Genomic DNA, 17,159 nt, shown 5'->3' on the forward strand with positions numbered 1-17,159 from the left:
GTCCATGCTGATAATATTAGATCCATCAGCTGTCTTTTGATACCTTTGCCCATGATATTTTATTGCGGTGTATACAGTCACTATTTGATATGGATGGAATTACTTGAGTGGTTCTGATAATTCACAGCTGGAAGGTCTGTTCAGTGTGTATATGAAATTCCTAGGCAAGTCACTGAGAAAGCATTGATGGAGTGTGCAGTGTACTGACAGCACTCAGCTCTGTTTTCATCATATCCAACCACCCTGGTACAGTGGAACAAGCAACCCACTTTATATTTACAAAGTCTGAGAGTGGATAAGGGTGAGCTGGTTAAGGCTTAATCCAGATAAGCCAAAAAGGTATTGGTGGGTCAGGAGGGGAAAAATCAAGAGAGTGTAGTGATAGCTGTACCTCATGCAGGGAGAGAGTGCCTGCTTTATGTGATTCGGGTTCAAAATTAAGAGTTTATTAGAGCCAGAGCTGCTTTTGGAACATCAAATAGCAGCTGAAGCCAGTAAGAGTTTTTTTCCATCTGTCTCTGATTAGACATGTGTGACCTTTTTTCTCCGATGTGGGGACCTTACTACCATTATCCAGGCCTCTGTCACCCTGAGTCTAGATGGCTGCCTTGTGCTCCACATGGGATTACTCATAAGGACCATTTGGAAACTTAAGGTAGCACAGAATGTAGCTGCCTGCCCATTGCAAAGTGTGTGACACAGAGAGCATATAGCAGTGATATTCCAAGAGCAGCACTAGTTCTCAATAAGTTTCTGGGTGGAGTTCAAGGTATTGGTTTTAATTTAAAACCACCCGGTGCAAGACCCCATTACCTAGGATCGTGTTTCTCTCCCCATGCCACACTACCACTTCTTAGATCAGTGGAGACACTTGAGCTAGAGTGACCAGATAGCAACTGTGAAAAAACGGGACAGGAGGTGGGGGGTAATAGGCACCTATAAAAGAAAAAGTCCCCCAAAACAGGACTGTCCCTATAAAAACAGGACATCTGATCACCCTAGCTACAGCCCCTTCTATTATAGGGAGAGGGAGCAGTAAACAGGGTGCTTTATTTAAAGATGTTCCTAACTGTCAAACTTGTGTCCCTCCTTTATCAACAAATGTGAGATTTTGTAAATATTATGAGCATGCTGCAATGTTTATCGTTAAATAAATACCTGCAAGAATGGATGTCAAGGCTCATGGATGAAAGGGCTGAAGGCTGCAGTATGAACTAAGTCAAGTCTTAGAATATTCTTGTGAAATAGGAAAGAGTGTCTTTAGTTTTTGTGGGACATTTAATTAGAAAATTTAGAATTGGAAACTTGCTGATTCAAAGTATTTCACTGAAAAGTGTCAGAATTTCTAGTGTTTTGTTTTAATTTGAGGAAGGTGCCAAGAATTCTGGATTGGTGCCAGATAATTTATTCTAAAAAAACCAGGGCGTGTGGAGAGTATCAGCCAGTCAGTGATGGCTATGGTGGAGAGGGCAGTAAGAAAGAGAGAGAGTAAGGAAGCAGATATTTCCATCTTAGATTTCAATACAATAATAATGCGATGTCTATAACATTAGCCTGTAAGAGCCCCCTATGGGGCAAGGACAGAGCATATAGGGTCCTACATTTCCCACAGCTGAATTGACAGTTTTGGTGGCGGTTTGTTCTTATTAAAATTATTCAGTAAAATTTATGAAGAGAATAACACAGTTACAGCAGCTTTCTAAAAGCAGGAAGTGAGATCATGGAGCCAATTTACATTCTAGGGGGACTGGTCTGCCAACTGGTGGCCAGATACTTAGTGCAGATTTAGTGCTTGGACTCCTTCTGCATGTGCATGTGTGTATATGCACGTGGTAGCTAAAGCCTCCTGCTGAACAGGATGAGAGGATACTGTATATCACTCTTGCACACATCACAGCAAGCAGGGCATCTCCCAGAGACTTTGAAGAAGTTCCTTTTAAGTTACCCTCCACACAAACTAAACAGTTTCTAAACTGCAATTTGGAACTTGAGCAATCCTCCTTAAATGAAAAGAGCTTTATCTAGGTGCAGATGGCAACAGTTACAGGCACTAACCAGATGTTGCAGTCTCTAATTTGATTGAAAGGATATAATTAAACAACAAACATTTAATGAAAGAGTAAAATTATGGAAAGAAGGACTGCAACCATTTAACTGATGCCAAGATATCCCAATAGTAATAGAGGTTGGGGCCCAGGGATTGAAGGGCCAGAACACAAACTTACCTTCCTGAGAGGAGAGCCTAGTTGTTGCCCTATGGACATAGGAATAGGGGTTTTGTTATCGTAGATTTCCACTGTATTTTATGTGGGAACACTGATTAAAACCAGAAGACACTTCAGGAGATCAAACAGACAAATATGGCTTCTGTGGTCATTATTAAAAATATTTTTACCAGACCAATAATTTTCTTTGAAGATGCAGTTTTATAGATTGAATATCAGCAGGTCATTTGCATATTGTGAGTGGATTGGTTAAAAATTTTGCACTGCATATTGTGTTATGATACAGACAAACTAGCCTATGGGCACAGGAGGCATTTTAGATGTTAAAATTAAAAATTGTATTTTGCAAACTTTGTTTTTTTTTTATCTATAATGCATAAAAAGTGCTGTAGCAGCTCTGGTTTTGCACCTCTTGGATGATGTTCAACCTCAAGGTGATAGACTCATTCAGACTCGCTTTGTGATTCTTTGGACTAGAAGTAAGGGAGACATCACTTTGACACAGAACACATCTTTAGGTAGAGTTGAGTAATCTCTTTGCTGCTTCTTAACATAGCATTGTTTTCAAATACAGTTCCACTGTCCAAGTGTGGTGGAAAACCAGGAAACTCAACCCCTTGGAAATTGTGCCAGTAACATGTAGATTTTTATTTACCTGCCCCTTGCGCTGATGTACAAGTGTGCTGTGCTGAAGTATCTTCGTTGAATACTTCACCATCTCTCAAGGTGGTTAGAAATGCTGTATTGAGTCTAAACAGAGTATTTCCCCATTCACTGCAGGGATGGGAGGCTGTGAGAGAAGGAGTAAGAAAATAAGGCAAAAAAGATCAGGAGATTCAAGTGGGAGGAAAACAGGAAGCTGCTGATTCCAGCATTGTTAAGTGGAGTGGGACTAGAGAAAGGAAAAATAGGCCAAATCTGGCAACAGGAAGGGCAGAAATAATAGCATCCTTATAAATCATGTAGACCTAAGATGGAGAAATTGAAAATGAATATTAAAAATACAGCTCCAAGAGACCACATTCCATCTGGCATTAACAGGCTTCCATACTGAATATAAAGGGGGAAGGGAAGAAGTCCTGAGTCCTCTGGCACTGAGTCCTCTGCCAACAAATGCAGTTCTTCCCTTGACATTAAGTAGCATGAGTTCACTCATCCCAATTTCAAATTCAATTGAACATTGTGGTTGGATTCAAATTTTAACATTATTGGATTAAACATTTGTCTTAGAAGAGACTGTGTAAGACATAGCAGAGAAGGGAAGAAGAAAAATAATAAATGAAAATAAACAGCACTAAATTTAAAAAGCAATTGTTATTGCATTGACAGTCATCAGATGAAGTATTCCATATCATGAAATTCCCAAAGTGAAGGTTTCTCCCACATCATCAGCTCAGCCATGATGCATATGCTCTGTATTCTATAGTTCTGTATTTATTGCAGTGATGTATGAAAAATTACATTTAACCAAGAAAAGAAATATAAATTAGGAAAAATGTGTCATACACCAACTTACAAGCATAAATGTTTCTCCGGCAGTGTAATTTCATGACTTTGGAGTACTGTACTCCTAACCCTAATTGTTTTTACAGGCCCTAGTTTGTCACATTTAATTTCTCTGGGATTTAATGTTAAAAATAAAAACCAAGAGGTGCAATTTAAAAACTCTGCAGACTTTCCTGGTGCAGCAGGTTCTGAAGGTCCTTGCTGGAGAGTTAATATACTTGTAGAGCTGCCAAAGTGCTGTAATCTCCTTTGTCAGAACCGTAGCAGCTTGCTGTGCTTAAAAGATCCATCACCCTTTGCTATGAATCCTCTCAAGTTTACAGTAACGTCCTGCTTCAGCAGCAAGAGTGTACATTTCTATAACTAAATAGCTCCCACTTAACTACCTACTCTTGGATGTAAGCCTATCCATCTTTAAAGTCTACAGTGAATGAAGCCAGATGTTGGGCAGATGTGTCTAGGTGTGTGTGGGAATGGAATCCTTCCCACCAGGCCATGAAGTAACTGTCTACTGGCTCACATGCAGTCCTCCTGCGGGAAGAAGTTCTGACATAATATGGATCTTCTCATGCCAAATCCCCACAGGGAGTGTGAATGAAGTAGCACTCCAAGCCACAAAGGAAGTAAACACCTGCTTTGTGCAGCAATGATTCCACAGCCAGAGGGCACTCAGAAGGGCTAGATTTGCCCCATCTGTGCAGCTGTCAGCCCATCCCATATTTTCAATTATCTATGATTGCTATTTTGAAACACGCTTGCTCACGCTCCGCTCCTTGTAAGTCAAAAAAAAATCAGCTGCAGGTATAGGCCAAGTCTGCACAAATTTCAGCCTAAAAACTGATTTAGGGGTTAAAAAGTTGCATGCAAATAAAAAAAGGGGACTGTCACAGAAACTGTTTTGTAACCTTAACTCTAGCAGTCATCTTTGCATCAAAGCAAAGTCACTGCTAGTTAGATGTTTAGTCACAGCTAAAGTAAATAAGTCAATTTCTCCACTCAGTTTAAGGCCAGCAAGTGTGAGTGTAGAATTCATCCCATTATCTGCTGTGTGTGACATCAGTTAGTTCTTGTAGAGATGATTTTATGCCAGCACAAACAGTATAATGATTTCAGGTGGGGAATAAGAACCAGGAATGATTATAAAAAGAAAATGAAACACTGCAGAAAAATGACCTTTAAGCAGAAAATTCATCATGTATCCAGGCAGCCCCAGTAGCTCTGACAGTTGTCAGTAACAGGAAGCTAATAGCCTGTATGCCCCACTGCCTTGGAGGGACAGGTCTCTCTCATGTTAACAAGACACTGGCAAAATGGAGGTTGGGTGACACACCTCAGTCTCTGTCTGTACAGCAGGACCCAGACTGTAAGAAAAAGAGGTGGCACCAATTATTTCTCTAAACATAAACATCTCTCCCTCTGCTCACAGGCAGGCTTTCCCAACCAACCCAAATAAGAGGTGAGTCTGGTAAAAGCATCCATAATTCCCCAGCCTCACATAATCACCTATAACGCCTTCCCCAATTGAAGCCCAGCTGTAAAGAAGTTATATAGTGACGTAAGTGTAGGAGTGTAACCTGAAGGGAAGTCTACGGCATACAAAGCCTTCTCGATGGAGAATCCCAGAAAACATCCACAGGCTGAGTTGTTGGGATCCTGTAGCTGGAGCTGCATAAAGGCTTGCTCACCCCTTGACCGCCATAAGCAAGTAGATTTAAAGATATTTAAAACATTTACACTTCACTTATTGATGTCAATGAAATTACAAATGTTTTGGCTAATTCTTAGTGTCACAATAAAGAACTAATTAGTAAATGCTGAGGCTATAGTGATGTCAGAGCGGTGGGTGGGATTAAGAACCTGAACACAACAAAGCATTTACAGAAACAGAAAATTCAACCGTCACTCTTCAGGAAGAGGAAAGCCTGGTGCCTCCCAAAGGCTGGCTCTGCTGGTTTGACGCAGCCCTAAATTAATGTCATTTGTCTCATTTCCTAGGGATTAACTGCTTCTACCGCTCAGCATGCTCCTCATTCCCTACAGGTACCCCCCGCTGTGCGGAGTTGGGAGACAACTCATGTTGCTTTCGTTTGCTCACTTAACATTTCTTCAGCCTCAGAGCCAAATGCAGCAGTTTCAGTATCTCTCATTTCTGTCTGTCTGTCTCTCTCTGTATATACACCACACAGACTCTCCTGTCTCGGACCGATTCCTTACAAAATCCCCACACTCAATGCAAGAGGGTTTGCAATCAGCCAGGTGCAGCGAATAGCCATGAAAAAATACCTCCCAGCTGCAAACAAATTAGTCCGAGCTTTGTATCAAGTCGGGGCGGGGGGAGGGGGGGGAAATAGCTTCGGGATCCTGCAGTTGAGCGCATCCTGGGTGCAGATACAGAGCGCCCCGACCCAAAGGGGCAAAGTCACCTCCGGAGCCGCTGGGTGAGCTAGACCAGCCAGCCAGGTCCAGCTTTACAACAGCGACTTTTCCCGAGCCGCCGAGTGAAAGAGCCCGGTCCCTCGGCTGCTCCCAGTCCGTGCGAGACATTCTGGGCGCAGCCAAACGTCACTCACCGGAATAGAGCCGCTCAAAGCAGAAAGTCAGCGCCAGTCCCGAGAGGGCGAGTGCCACGGTGGCTGCGGGACGCTCCATGGGCGAGGGTAGGCAGCAGGTCCCGGCTTGGCTCCTTCATCCAGCACAGCGGGGAACGAAGCCTCCTGCCTCGGGTGCTTCTGTGCTGGGGTGCAGAGAAGGGGAAATACAGCGATAGCGAGACACCCTACAGCATCTGCTCTACAACTGCAGCCCCCAGCAGAGCGAGGGATCCAATTACGGGCCATGTGACAGGAAAGAACAGAAAACCAATACCCCAACCTGCTGCAGCCCCTTGGCCCGGCCTGATCCGCCTTATTTCCTCCCGTTCGGAACAAGCTGGAAGCTGGGACTAAGATTCCCTAAGGGCATAAGGAAGGTTTCATAGAGATGGACATAATTTCTAGCTCAGACAAGCCTCCTCTCCTTTCCCATTAGCGCAACAGTGAGCTTCTGTCGCCTCTTTTCAGTGTTAAAAATCCTAAATTAATCATTTACCGTATTCCACAAATCTTCCTTCTTTTACCTCTCTTTATCCTCTCACGATCTGTTATTGATTCGGTTTCACTAGGCAATTCACTAAGGTTAGAAATGCACAGCCATCAGATCCATCAGATTATCCGAACGTCCTCGTTGTTCCTTTGAAACCTGATAGTTCTCTGCTTTCCAGCTGTCAGCGACACCTGAGCTCCTGTGTTTGCTCCCTCGAGCCAAGTGAAATTTCAGTTGAGTTCAGAGAGAGTTTGACACAAAGCACATGGTATTTTCCCACAAGATGATGGGAATAAGTACAGACAAAGCCTCTTTTTACTGACAAAAATTCAGCTGCTTAACTCCATACTAATTTAAACATACACCCACCTGCTACGATTCCATACACTCTCTGCTGATCTATTGCCCCCCATAAACACGCACACCTTTTGTGTGCAACACACTGTAGCACAGCAATATGTGCAGTGTTTTGAATGCCCTCTAGCAGTAGTTCTAATTATAATAATTCCTGGTACAGGAAAATGCTTGTTGAACTAGACTATTCAGAATCCTTTACAAGAAGGAGCGTGTGTCTGGAGAATGAAATCATACTAGCTTGTCAGCAGCCCAACTGAAGGTATCTGTCTTTCCATTAAATCCAAAAATTTCACATTTCTGAAAAGATAGAGGACTTGCAGGGGTCAGATATACACATTAATGCCACTGAAAGAAAAGCCCAGCAACAAAATGTCCCATACAGGCAGAGTTACAGATATGGAAGGAAGCAAAGGTTTTAAATCCTATTTGGAGAGCACTGGGTTGTTGCTAACAGTATGGCTGAAGATAAACAAGAAAATGCTCCTTTCCATAACAGAACAAGATTATGGGCTGCTAAAAAAAATTTAGTAGCACACAATAAATTGAAAGAGAAAAATGATTACATCTGCCAGATACTGGAAAGACACTATCAGCCCAGCCCATAGATTGCTCTAGAGCGGAGGTGGGCAAACTATAGCCCGTGGGACCCTCCTGCCCGGCCCCTCCCCTATTGTTCTCCTGCCCCCACAGCCTCAGAGCGCCGCGAGGCCGGCGCAATACTCTGGGCTGCTGGTCAGCGCAGTTGCAGAGCCGCAGCCTGACCCGGTGCTTTGGGCGGCGCGGCTTTAACGCCGCCAGCCACCGGTACTCCAGGCAGCGCGGTAAGGGGGCAGGGGGGGTTGGATAGAGGGCAGAAGAGTTCGGGGAGTGGTCAGGGGCTAGGGGTGTGGGTAGGGGTCGGGTCGGTCAGAGGGCGGGGAACAGGGGTGTTGGATGGGGGCAGGGGTCCCAGGGGGCAGTCAGGAAGGAGGGGGTTGGATGGGGCAGCGAGGGGCAGTCAGGGGCAGGGGTTCCGGGGGGCAAGTCAGGAATGGGGGGGGGTTGGATGGGGCGGCAGGGGGCAGTCAGGGGTAGAAGGTCCGGGGGTGGTCGGGGGACAGGGGGTGGTGGATGGGGTAGGAGTCCCGGGGGGGCCGTCAGGGGACAGGGGATTGGATGGGGCAGGAGTCCTTGGGGAGCCGTAAGGGGGTGAGAAGTGTGTGTAAGGGGGTTAATATATATCTTTGGAGCATTATACATTCAACTAAAGAGTAAGTCAGTTCTAAACTTGATCTTCTGGACCCTATTGTATCATGGAACCATTTCCCCTTTTGATTCCCCGACCACGCTTATTTCAATATGTGAAATACTTATTGCACTTAGGGAAATTTAACTTGAGTAAGGACCAAGTAAATACTTTAGTCCTGAAATATTGTGTTCAGTTTGGGGCACCACATTATTATCTTGAGGTCCCTTCCAGCTCTCAATTTCTATAATTATCAGAGAGATCCAGACAAATTGCAGGGAATTCAGATCAGGCGAACAGAAATGATCAAGATGCTGGAAGAACTGACTCATGCAGAAAAATTAAAAGGATTTTATCTGTATTGGGTGGCTAAGAGATGACTTTGGGGGATATCCATTATTCTATTTTAGGTATTTCTCAACTGCCCATCACAGAAGTATCTAAGGATTGATTATAGCATTCTACAACTATTGGTAATATACACCAATAATAAAGAATAGGCCTCATGGGTTGGAGCTGCAGCAGCACACAAACAATATGAAGAGAGATTACCTTTGATGATTAGCCCCTAATACCCCAAAGGTGCTTCAAAGCTACAGCGATGCAGAACAATGGCAATAGATTTCCCCCATGCTGGCCTTAGGGTGACCAGATGTCCTGATTTTATAGGGACAGTCCTGATTTTTGGGTCTTTTTCTTATATAAGCTCCTATTACCCCCCCACCTCCTGTCCCAATTTTTCACATTTGCTGTCTGGTCACCCTAGCTGGCCTCCTAATGTTGTCTGGAGTAGGGTTAATCTTTTAAAACTATGGGAAACACTACATGAATTAAGCTGGCAAATGATACTGAACCGGGAGGATTTCTAAATACTAACTAGGATGGAGAAATAATACAAGGGAGTGACAAACATGGGCAAAAAATAACAAGGAGATTGAATTTATAATAATACAGCTAAGAGATCTAGGTAAAAATAATTCATTTCTGACTGATAGAAATGCAAGACAATAATTCAGAAAGAGACTTACGGGTGACAGCCAGCAGCTAATTGTTTATGGGTTTGCAATGTGACATAGCTTTCTTTGACAGGGTAACAAGCCTTGTGGATAGGAGAGAAGCAGTAGACGTGGTATATCTTGACTTTAGGAAGGCTTTTGATACTGTCTCACATGACTTTCTCATAAACAAACTAGGGAAATGCAACCTAGATGGAGCTACTATAAAGGTGGGTGCATAACTGGCTGGAAAACCATTCCCAGAGAGTAGTTATCAGTGGTTTACATTCAAGCAGGAAGGGCATATCAAGTGGAGTCCCACAAGGATCACTTCTGGGTCTGGTTCTGTTCAGTATCTTCATCAATGATTTGATAAAGGCATAGACAGTACACTTATACAGTTTGTGGATGATACTGAGCTGGGAGGGGTTGCAAGTGCTTTGGAGGATAGGATTAAAATTCAAAATTATCTGGACAAACTAGAGAAATGGCCTGAAGTAAATAGGATGAAATTCAATAAGGACAAATGCAAAGTATTCCACTTATGAAGGAACAATCAGTTGCATACATACCAAATGGGAAATGACTGCCTAGGAAGGAGTACTGCAGAAAGGAATCTGGGGGTCATAGTGGATCACAAGCTAAATAGGAATCAACAGTGTAACACTGTTGCAAAAAAAAGAAATAAAAAGGCAAACAGCATTCTGGGATGTATTAGCAGGAATACTGCAAGCAAGACACAAGAAAAACTGGTTACCTATCTCTCGTAACTGTTGTTCTTTGAGATGTGTCGAACATGTCCATTCCTGCTTAGGTGTGCGAGTGCCCTGAGCACAGCTATCAGAGATTTTCACCCTAGTGGTATCAGTCAGCTCGGCTCTGGCATCTCTGGTGTCATGTGCTCATAGCGTTGGTATAAGGGGCCCTGCCAAAACTCTACTCCTCAGTTCCTTCTTACCAACCACTTTGAGAGTGGGGCTGGTGGGTGGGTTTTGGAACAGACATGTGCAACACATCTTGAAGAACAACAGTTATGAGAGGTAGGTAACCATTTTTTCTTCTTCTTTGAGTGCTTGCACATGTCCATTCCAACTTAGGTGACTCGCAAGCAGTACTAGCAGAGGTGGGCTGGGTTCAAGGACAAGCCGCCTGTAGAACCACTTGGCCAAAGTGGGCGTCGTTTCTGGCCTTTTGTGTGATAGCATAGTGTGAAGTGAACATGTGCATTGATGCCCAGGTTGCTGCTCTACATATGTCCTGGATTGGAACTTGAGCTAAGAAGGGGGTTTGGGCCCTTGTATAGTGGGCAGTCACTCTTGGCGGAGGGGGAATGCCCGTGAGGTCGTAGCATGCTTGTATGCAAGAAGTGATCCAGGACGAAATCCTCTGGGCGGAGATGGGAAGCCCTTTCATTCTGTCCACTATTGCTACAAAGAGCTGTGGTGACCTATGGAACAGTCTGGTTGTTTCAGTATAAAAAGCCAGAGTCTGCCTGATGTCCATGGAATGTAGGAGCATCTCCTCCCTAGTTTCGCGAGGCTTAGGGTAAAAGAGTGGCCAAAAGATTGGTTGTTTGTAGTGGAATTGGGACACAACCTTCGGAAGGAATTTAGGGTGTGGCCGCAGCTGTACCTCATCCTTAAAGAAAACTGTATAGGGTGGCTCTGCCATAAGGGCTCAGAGTTTTGAGACCCTTCTGGCTAAAGTAATTGCCACTAGAAAGGCTGTTTTCCATGCAAGATGTAGGAACGAGAACATTGCCATGAGTTCAAACGGTGATCCTGACAGTTTTGAGAGGACGAGGTTCAAATCCCATGGGGGGAGCAGTTCCCCCACTTGACGGAAATGCCCTCTCAGGACCTTTGAGGAAGCAAACTACCATTTCATGTGAGAACACTGATCTATTCTCAATCTTCGGGTGGAATACTGAAATGGCCGCCAGGTGGACCTTAATGGAGGAAAGGGCTAAGCCCTGTTTCTTCAAAGACAAGAGGTAGTCCAAAATGAGTTGAATCGAAGAATGCATCTGTGGAACCCCATGACCAGATGGAAAAAATTTTCCACTTTGCACAGTAAGTGGACCCTGTGGAAGCCTTCCTTCTGCCCACGAGAATTTTCTGGACCTGCTCCGAACAAGCTTGCTCATCAGGATTCAGCCACAAAGATACCATGCTGTCAGATGAAGAGAGCTGAGGTTCAGATGGAGCAACCGACTGTTGTCCTGCGAGATCAGGGCTGGGTACAGAGGCAGCTCAATTGGGGTCTCGTGAGAGAAATGAACAAGTGAGGTGTACCAATATTGCCTGAGCCATGCTGGAGCTATCAGCATGACCCGAGCTCAGTCCTGCTCAATCTTTTGTCAGCACCTTGTGCACCAGTGGAATGGGCAAAAAGGCATAGAGCAGGTGATGCGATCAGTTCAGCAGAAACATGCCTGTCATCGAGCCTGGACTGTGGCCCCTCAGAGAGCAAATCTGCTGGCACTTTCTGTTGGAACATGTGGCAAAGAGATCTAGGTGGGGAAAGCCCACATGCGGAAGATGCTCAGTGCAACATCTCGACATAGGACCACTCATTGTGAGTGCAGAAGGATCTGCTGAGGCGGTCTGCAAACTGATTCAGCACCCCCAGTAGAAATGGAGTCTCAATTGTAATAGAACATGTGATGCAGAACTCCCATAGGCAAACTGCTTCCCAACACAGAGGGGAAGAATGGGCTCCACCCTGTCTGTGGATATAATACATGGCTGACCTATTGTCCGTGAGGACTGATACTGTCGTGTTCGCAATATGACGCAGAAACTCTTGGCATATGAGACTGACTGCTCTGAGCTCTCCGACATTGATGTGGAGAGCTAGCTCCACTGTGGACCAATGCCCTTGAATCTTGAGCACCCCAAAAAGGGCTCTCTTACCCAGCACTGAAGTGTCGGAGACCAGGTGCACAGATGGTTGAGATTTTGTGAAGGGAATCCCTTCACAGTCCACCTTACAGTCTAGCCACCATGATAGGGAGCTGAGGATGTGTGAGGGCAGCATAACCACCCTGTGTAGGGGGTACCTGGAGGGAGGGTGGCTAGCAGGCCTTGGAGAGGTCTGAGTCTCAGCCTCGCGTGATGCACGACATACGTGCATGATGTGGCCAAGACGACTCAAGCAGGTCAGTCGTGATGGGATGGGCCTACATGTAGTGGACTAGCTCGGAGATTGCTCAGAAGGGATCCTCTGGGAAGAGGGCCTTTGCCATCATCCAAACAACCTTCCAGTAGTTGGGCCTTCTTACCACATGCAGAATTCGACACTAGTCCCCACTCAGATAATAGAGTTCATCGGGGCAGTCCTTGACTCCCAGCTGGCAATGTACAACTTCACTTGCTCTTGAAATTTGCCCTGGATTAGCCAGCTGTCGTCGAGGTACAAGAATACATGGACTCCTTCTCTTCTTAGAATGGCTGTTACCACCCACATACATTTGGTGAAGACTCTCAGGGTCACCGAAAGGCCAAATAGCAGCGCTACAAATTGGTAATGGCCCTGGTTCACCATGAATCTCAAATATTTTCTGTAGCCATGGAAAATTGATATATGAAAATGTGTCCTTTAAGTCGAGGGCAGCATACCAATCCCCTGGATCCAGAGACAGGATAATGGAACCCAAGGAGACCATGCGGAACCTCAGCTTTTTGAGAAATCGGTTGAGGTGGCACAGGTCTAGGATGGGCCTGAGACCCCCCTTGGCCTTGGGTATCAGAAAATAACGGAAGTAGAACCCTCTTAGAGATGGTGGAACCTCTTCCACAGCCCCCAGACTGAGAAGGGATTGAACTTCCTGCTATAGCAGAAGCTTATGAGAAGGGTTCCTGAAGAGGGATGGAGAAAGGGGGTGGGAGGGTGGGGTGGAGGTGACCTCCACTGTGTTTAAGACCCAGTGGTTGGAAGTGACCCTTTTCCAGGCCTCGAGGAAGTGGAAAAGATGGTTGGAAAAAATCGGGGTAACTGGATCGTGAGAGAGTGGGATTCATATGCTGGCCTCGAAAAACCCATCAAAATGAGTGCTTTGAGGTACCCAGATGACAAGGGGCCAGTTGAGAGGGCTGCAGACAAGGGGCTGGTTGAGAGGGCTGCACTGAGAAGCAGGAAGGTGGATGTGGCCTGCACCCACAGTCTCTATTCCTTCGTCTCCTCTGGTTGTATCTCTGGTAAGGATAGAAGTAGCCAAACTGATAAGGCCTATATGGTCTCCTGGGTTGAGACTGGGATTGCAAACCCAGGGACTTCAGAGTTGCTTTGGTATCCTTAACATCATGGAGCCTAGCATCGGTTTGTTAAAAAAAAAAAAAAAAAAAAAAAAGAGAGGGCCCCTTGATTGGCAGGTCTTGCACTGCTTGCTGGACTTCTTGTGGAAACCCTGATCATAGAATATCAGGGTTGGAAGGGACCCCTGAAGGTCATCTAGTCCAACCCCCTGCTCGAAGCAGGACCAATTCCCAGTTAAATCATCCCAGCCAGGGCTTTGTCAAGCCTGACCTTAAAAACCTCTAAGGAAGGAGATTCTACCACCTCCCTAGGTAACGCATTCCAGTGTTTCACCACCCTCTTAGTGAAAAAGTTTTTCCTAATATCCAATCTAAACCTCCCCCACTGCAACTTGAGACCATTACTCCTCGTTCTGTCATCTGCTACCATTGAGAACAGTCTAGAGCCATCCTCTTTGGAACCCCCTTTCAGGTAGTTGAAAGCAGCTATCAAATCCCCCCTCATTCTTCTCTTCTGCAGGCTAAACAATCCCAGCTCCCTCAGCCTCTCCTCATAAGTCATGTGTTCTAGACCCCTAATCATTTTTGTTGCCCTTCGCTGGACTCTCTCCAATTTATCCACATCCTTCTTGTAGTGTGGGGCCCAAAACTGGACACAGTACTCCAGATGAGGCCTCACCAATGTCGAATAGACATGCAGCCATGAGCTCCTGCGCATAGTGACTGATGTGGGCTGCCTGTAAGGTGGCTCTGGGAGTGGTCTTGCCTTCTTCCACCAGGCCTGAGAACTCCTGCTGGTTCTCCTGCGGAAGTTTGTCCTTCAACTTGCGCATAGCGACCCAACAGGCATTGCTGGGTCGCTATGACTATAACATGTGGGAAGGGATGACTAAGTTTGAGTCCTCCTGTAGCACAGGCCTTCCTTCACAGAAGGTCCATCTTTTTAGGCTCCTTTGGCTTTGGAGTTGATTCTGTGTTGCCTTGACGGTCTTTCTTGTTAGCAGCTGCTATGATGAAAGACCCAGGCATGGGGTGGGAAAATAGAAACTCCCATTCCTTGGCTGGCACAAAGTATTTTCTCTCAGTTCTCTTGACCGTGGGAGGGATGGATGCTAGGTTTTGCCAGGGGTCTTTATTGGGCCTATAATGGAGTTGTGCAAGGGGAGAGCGACCCTTGCTGGGGCTGTGGCCATCAGAATGTCCAGGAAGCCAACAGACGGTTCCCTAACAACCTCTGCCTGGAGAACCAAATTAGATGCCACCTGCTTAAGTAAGTCCTGGTAGACTCTCAGGTGATCCTGGGGAGGAGAAGACCCTTTAAGCATTAATTTCGTCCTCCAGTGAGGACGAGGAGGAGGGATATACTGTACTAGTGTCCAAGGGAATCTCCTCCTGGCCAGTGTGCACTTGCTGGCCAGTACCAGTACAGGCATCTGCCTCAGTACTGGGACGTGTTGGGGATTCGGTGCTGGGACCGGTACTGGGACCGGGTCCAGCGTTGACCCTGGAGCTCGGCTCAGGAGTATATCGGTGCATCCCCAGCATTGCTTTCATCTCTGACCACGCTGAATAGGAGCGCCTCGAACTGGTACTTTGACCTGGGGGAAACCCCCAGGGGTTCCAAAAGGGCCATTGGAATGATGCTGGGACTCATGGACCAGGCGCCTTGAGGCATCATGGCTGCTGGGACTCCCGACGTCAGATGGGTGTGGGGAGTGGCGACGGTGCTGCGGCCTTGAGATGTCGGACCCCAAATCTGATCCTGAAGACGAGGGAGAGCTGGATGACTGAGGTGACTATGGTGGTAACGATCCACCCAGCGCCAGGGACCGGTGCCACGGGGACATCTCTGGTGAGGTAATAAACAGAGTCTTTCCCCTAGAGGCCAGTCTTGAGATTGGCCTGAAAGTAGTGGGTTTGGTGCCGCTAGGCGGCGCAGGTGGTGCCGCTTCAGGCGCCTTATCAGGGCTCGGTACTGGCAGAGTCATCAAGTCTTTAGCAGAAGCATACACCTCCTGGGTTGATGGTACCGCAAAGTCATCCATCTAGTGCCGGGTGAGGGGTAGCACCTCACCTCTGGGCATTTGTGGCTCTGGTGGTAATGCCGGAGGCTGCCATGGTGCCGGCGAGGGAGAGCGGCTCTGCATGGGTCTCTCTCTATCCCTATCCTCCCGTTTGTCCGTTCTTGGTGCCAGGGAACTGGTCTTCTCCTGATATCCTATGTGCCTCTTCTTTGGCACCGGTGAGGAAAAGCGGTGCTGTGAGCTCTTAGAGGCGGGTGGTGGGCTCTGGACAGATGTGGACGTATTCGGTGCCAAGTCAGATCTCAACTCCGAGGCAGGCCTCAGTGCTGCCTCCAAGAGGAGGACTTTTAGTCTTGCTGTCCGATCCTTTGGCATCCACAGTTTAAAATCACGGCAGATCTCGCATCGATCTTTCCTGTGCCCCTCACCCAAACACTTAAGACAACTCAAGTGCAGGTCACTGGTTGGCATAGGCTTTGCACAGGAAGAGCACTGCTTAAACCACAGTAACTGAGGCATGCCACAGTACCGGGGAGAGATGGACTCACTCTCCAGACACAGAGAGAAGTCCTAGCTACTACTCTAAACTATCTACACTTAACACACTATACTAACTAATAAAACTATTTACAGAATTCTCAATTAGGAAACCACTAACACACTTTGCCAAGGCAAAGGTGGGGAAGCTCCAACAGCTGCCATGGGTGATAAGAAGGAACTGAGGAGTAGAGGCTCGGTGGGGCCCCTTATACTAGCACTATGAGCGTGCAACACTTCCAGTGGCTTGAGGGTGTCTTCATTACCCAGCCCTTCAGCTGCACTTCCTTTCCTCTGGCTCCCTTTTCCTTTCCCCGGCCTGACTGGAGTGAGCTCTTTTACAGTATCAGAGGGGCCTTAATTAGAGTCAGGTGTTCACATTAGCTTAATGGCCTCACCTGACTCTTTGCAGGCTAATTGGAGTCATGTGTCCATCCTAGCCTGGAGCAGCCCCCGCTCTGGTCAGTCAGGGAACAGAAAACTGCTTATCCAGTGGCCAGTATATCTGCCTTCTACTACTCTGCTGTACCCAAATGGCCTGGGTCTATCACAATACATACATGTGTGTATATATATATATACACACACACACAATTTTGGGCTGTATTTGTAAAGGCATGAGTGTATCTTTTAAAGAGACATCCATTCTCAATTTAAAGACTTAAAGTGATGGAGAATCAGCCACACCTCTAGGTCAACTGTTCATTGCCACATATTTCTAGTCTGAATTTGTCAAGCTTCATTTTCCGGCCACTGGATCGTCTTACCCCTTTGTCGGCTAGTTATTAAATAAGACCAGACTGCACATCTAGCCATAGTGGACTTTTCCAGCTAGAATTTGTCCCACTTTTTTTGTTGTGATTTAATTCATTTTTCATATGTATTATGAAATCATAGATTAAACTATAACTTAGTCTACAGTAAACTATAAACAGTCTGTCTTATTTCACTGG

At 46.1% G+C, this 17,159-nt stretch overlaps 1 protein-coding gene across 5 annotated transcripts in view; it reads right to left on the minus strand.

The window, feature by feature from the left end:
* The window catches only part of KREMEN1 (kringle containing transmembrane protein 1), a 60,492-nt gene extending 53,100 nt beyond the window's left edge, over positions 1-7,392 (minus strand). Inside the window, exons 1-3 of one of the 5 annotated variants that reach the window (XM_075120137.1) lie at positions 6,847-7,392; positions 6,302-6,465; positions 2,881-3,015 (exon numbers count right to left, since the gene is read on the minus strand). In XM_075120137.1, coding sequence (XP_074976238.1) covers positions 2,881-3,015; positions 6,302-6,380 — 214 coding nt within the window. In that variant the 5' untranslated portion in view covers positions 6,381-6,465; positions 6,847-7,392. Of the gene's footprint in view, positions 1-2,880; positions 3,016-6,301; positions 6,785-6,818 lie in introns of those variants that run through there. The other 4 variants (XM_075120136.1, XM_075120138.1, XM_075120139.1 and 1 more) reach the window with 4 other exon arrangements.
* Between the last annotated feature and the right edge of the window lie 9,767 nt (positions 7,393-17,159).

Source organism: Caretta caretta, chromosome 15 (genome assembly GCF_965140235.1).
Source record: "Caretta caretta isolate rCarCar2 chromosome 15, rCarCar1.hap1, whole genome shotgun sequence".
Classification (NCBI taxonomy): domain Eukaryota; kingdom Metazoa; phylum Chordata; order Testudines; family Cheloniidae; genus Caretta; species Caretta caretta.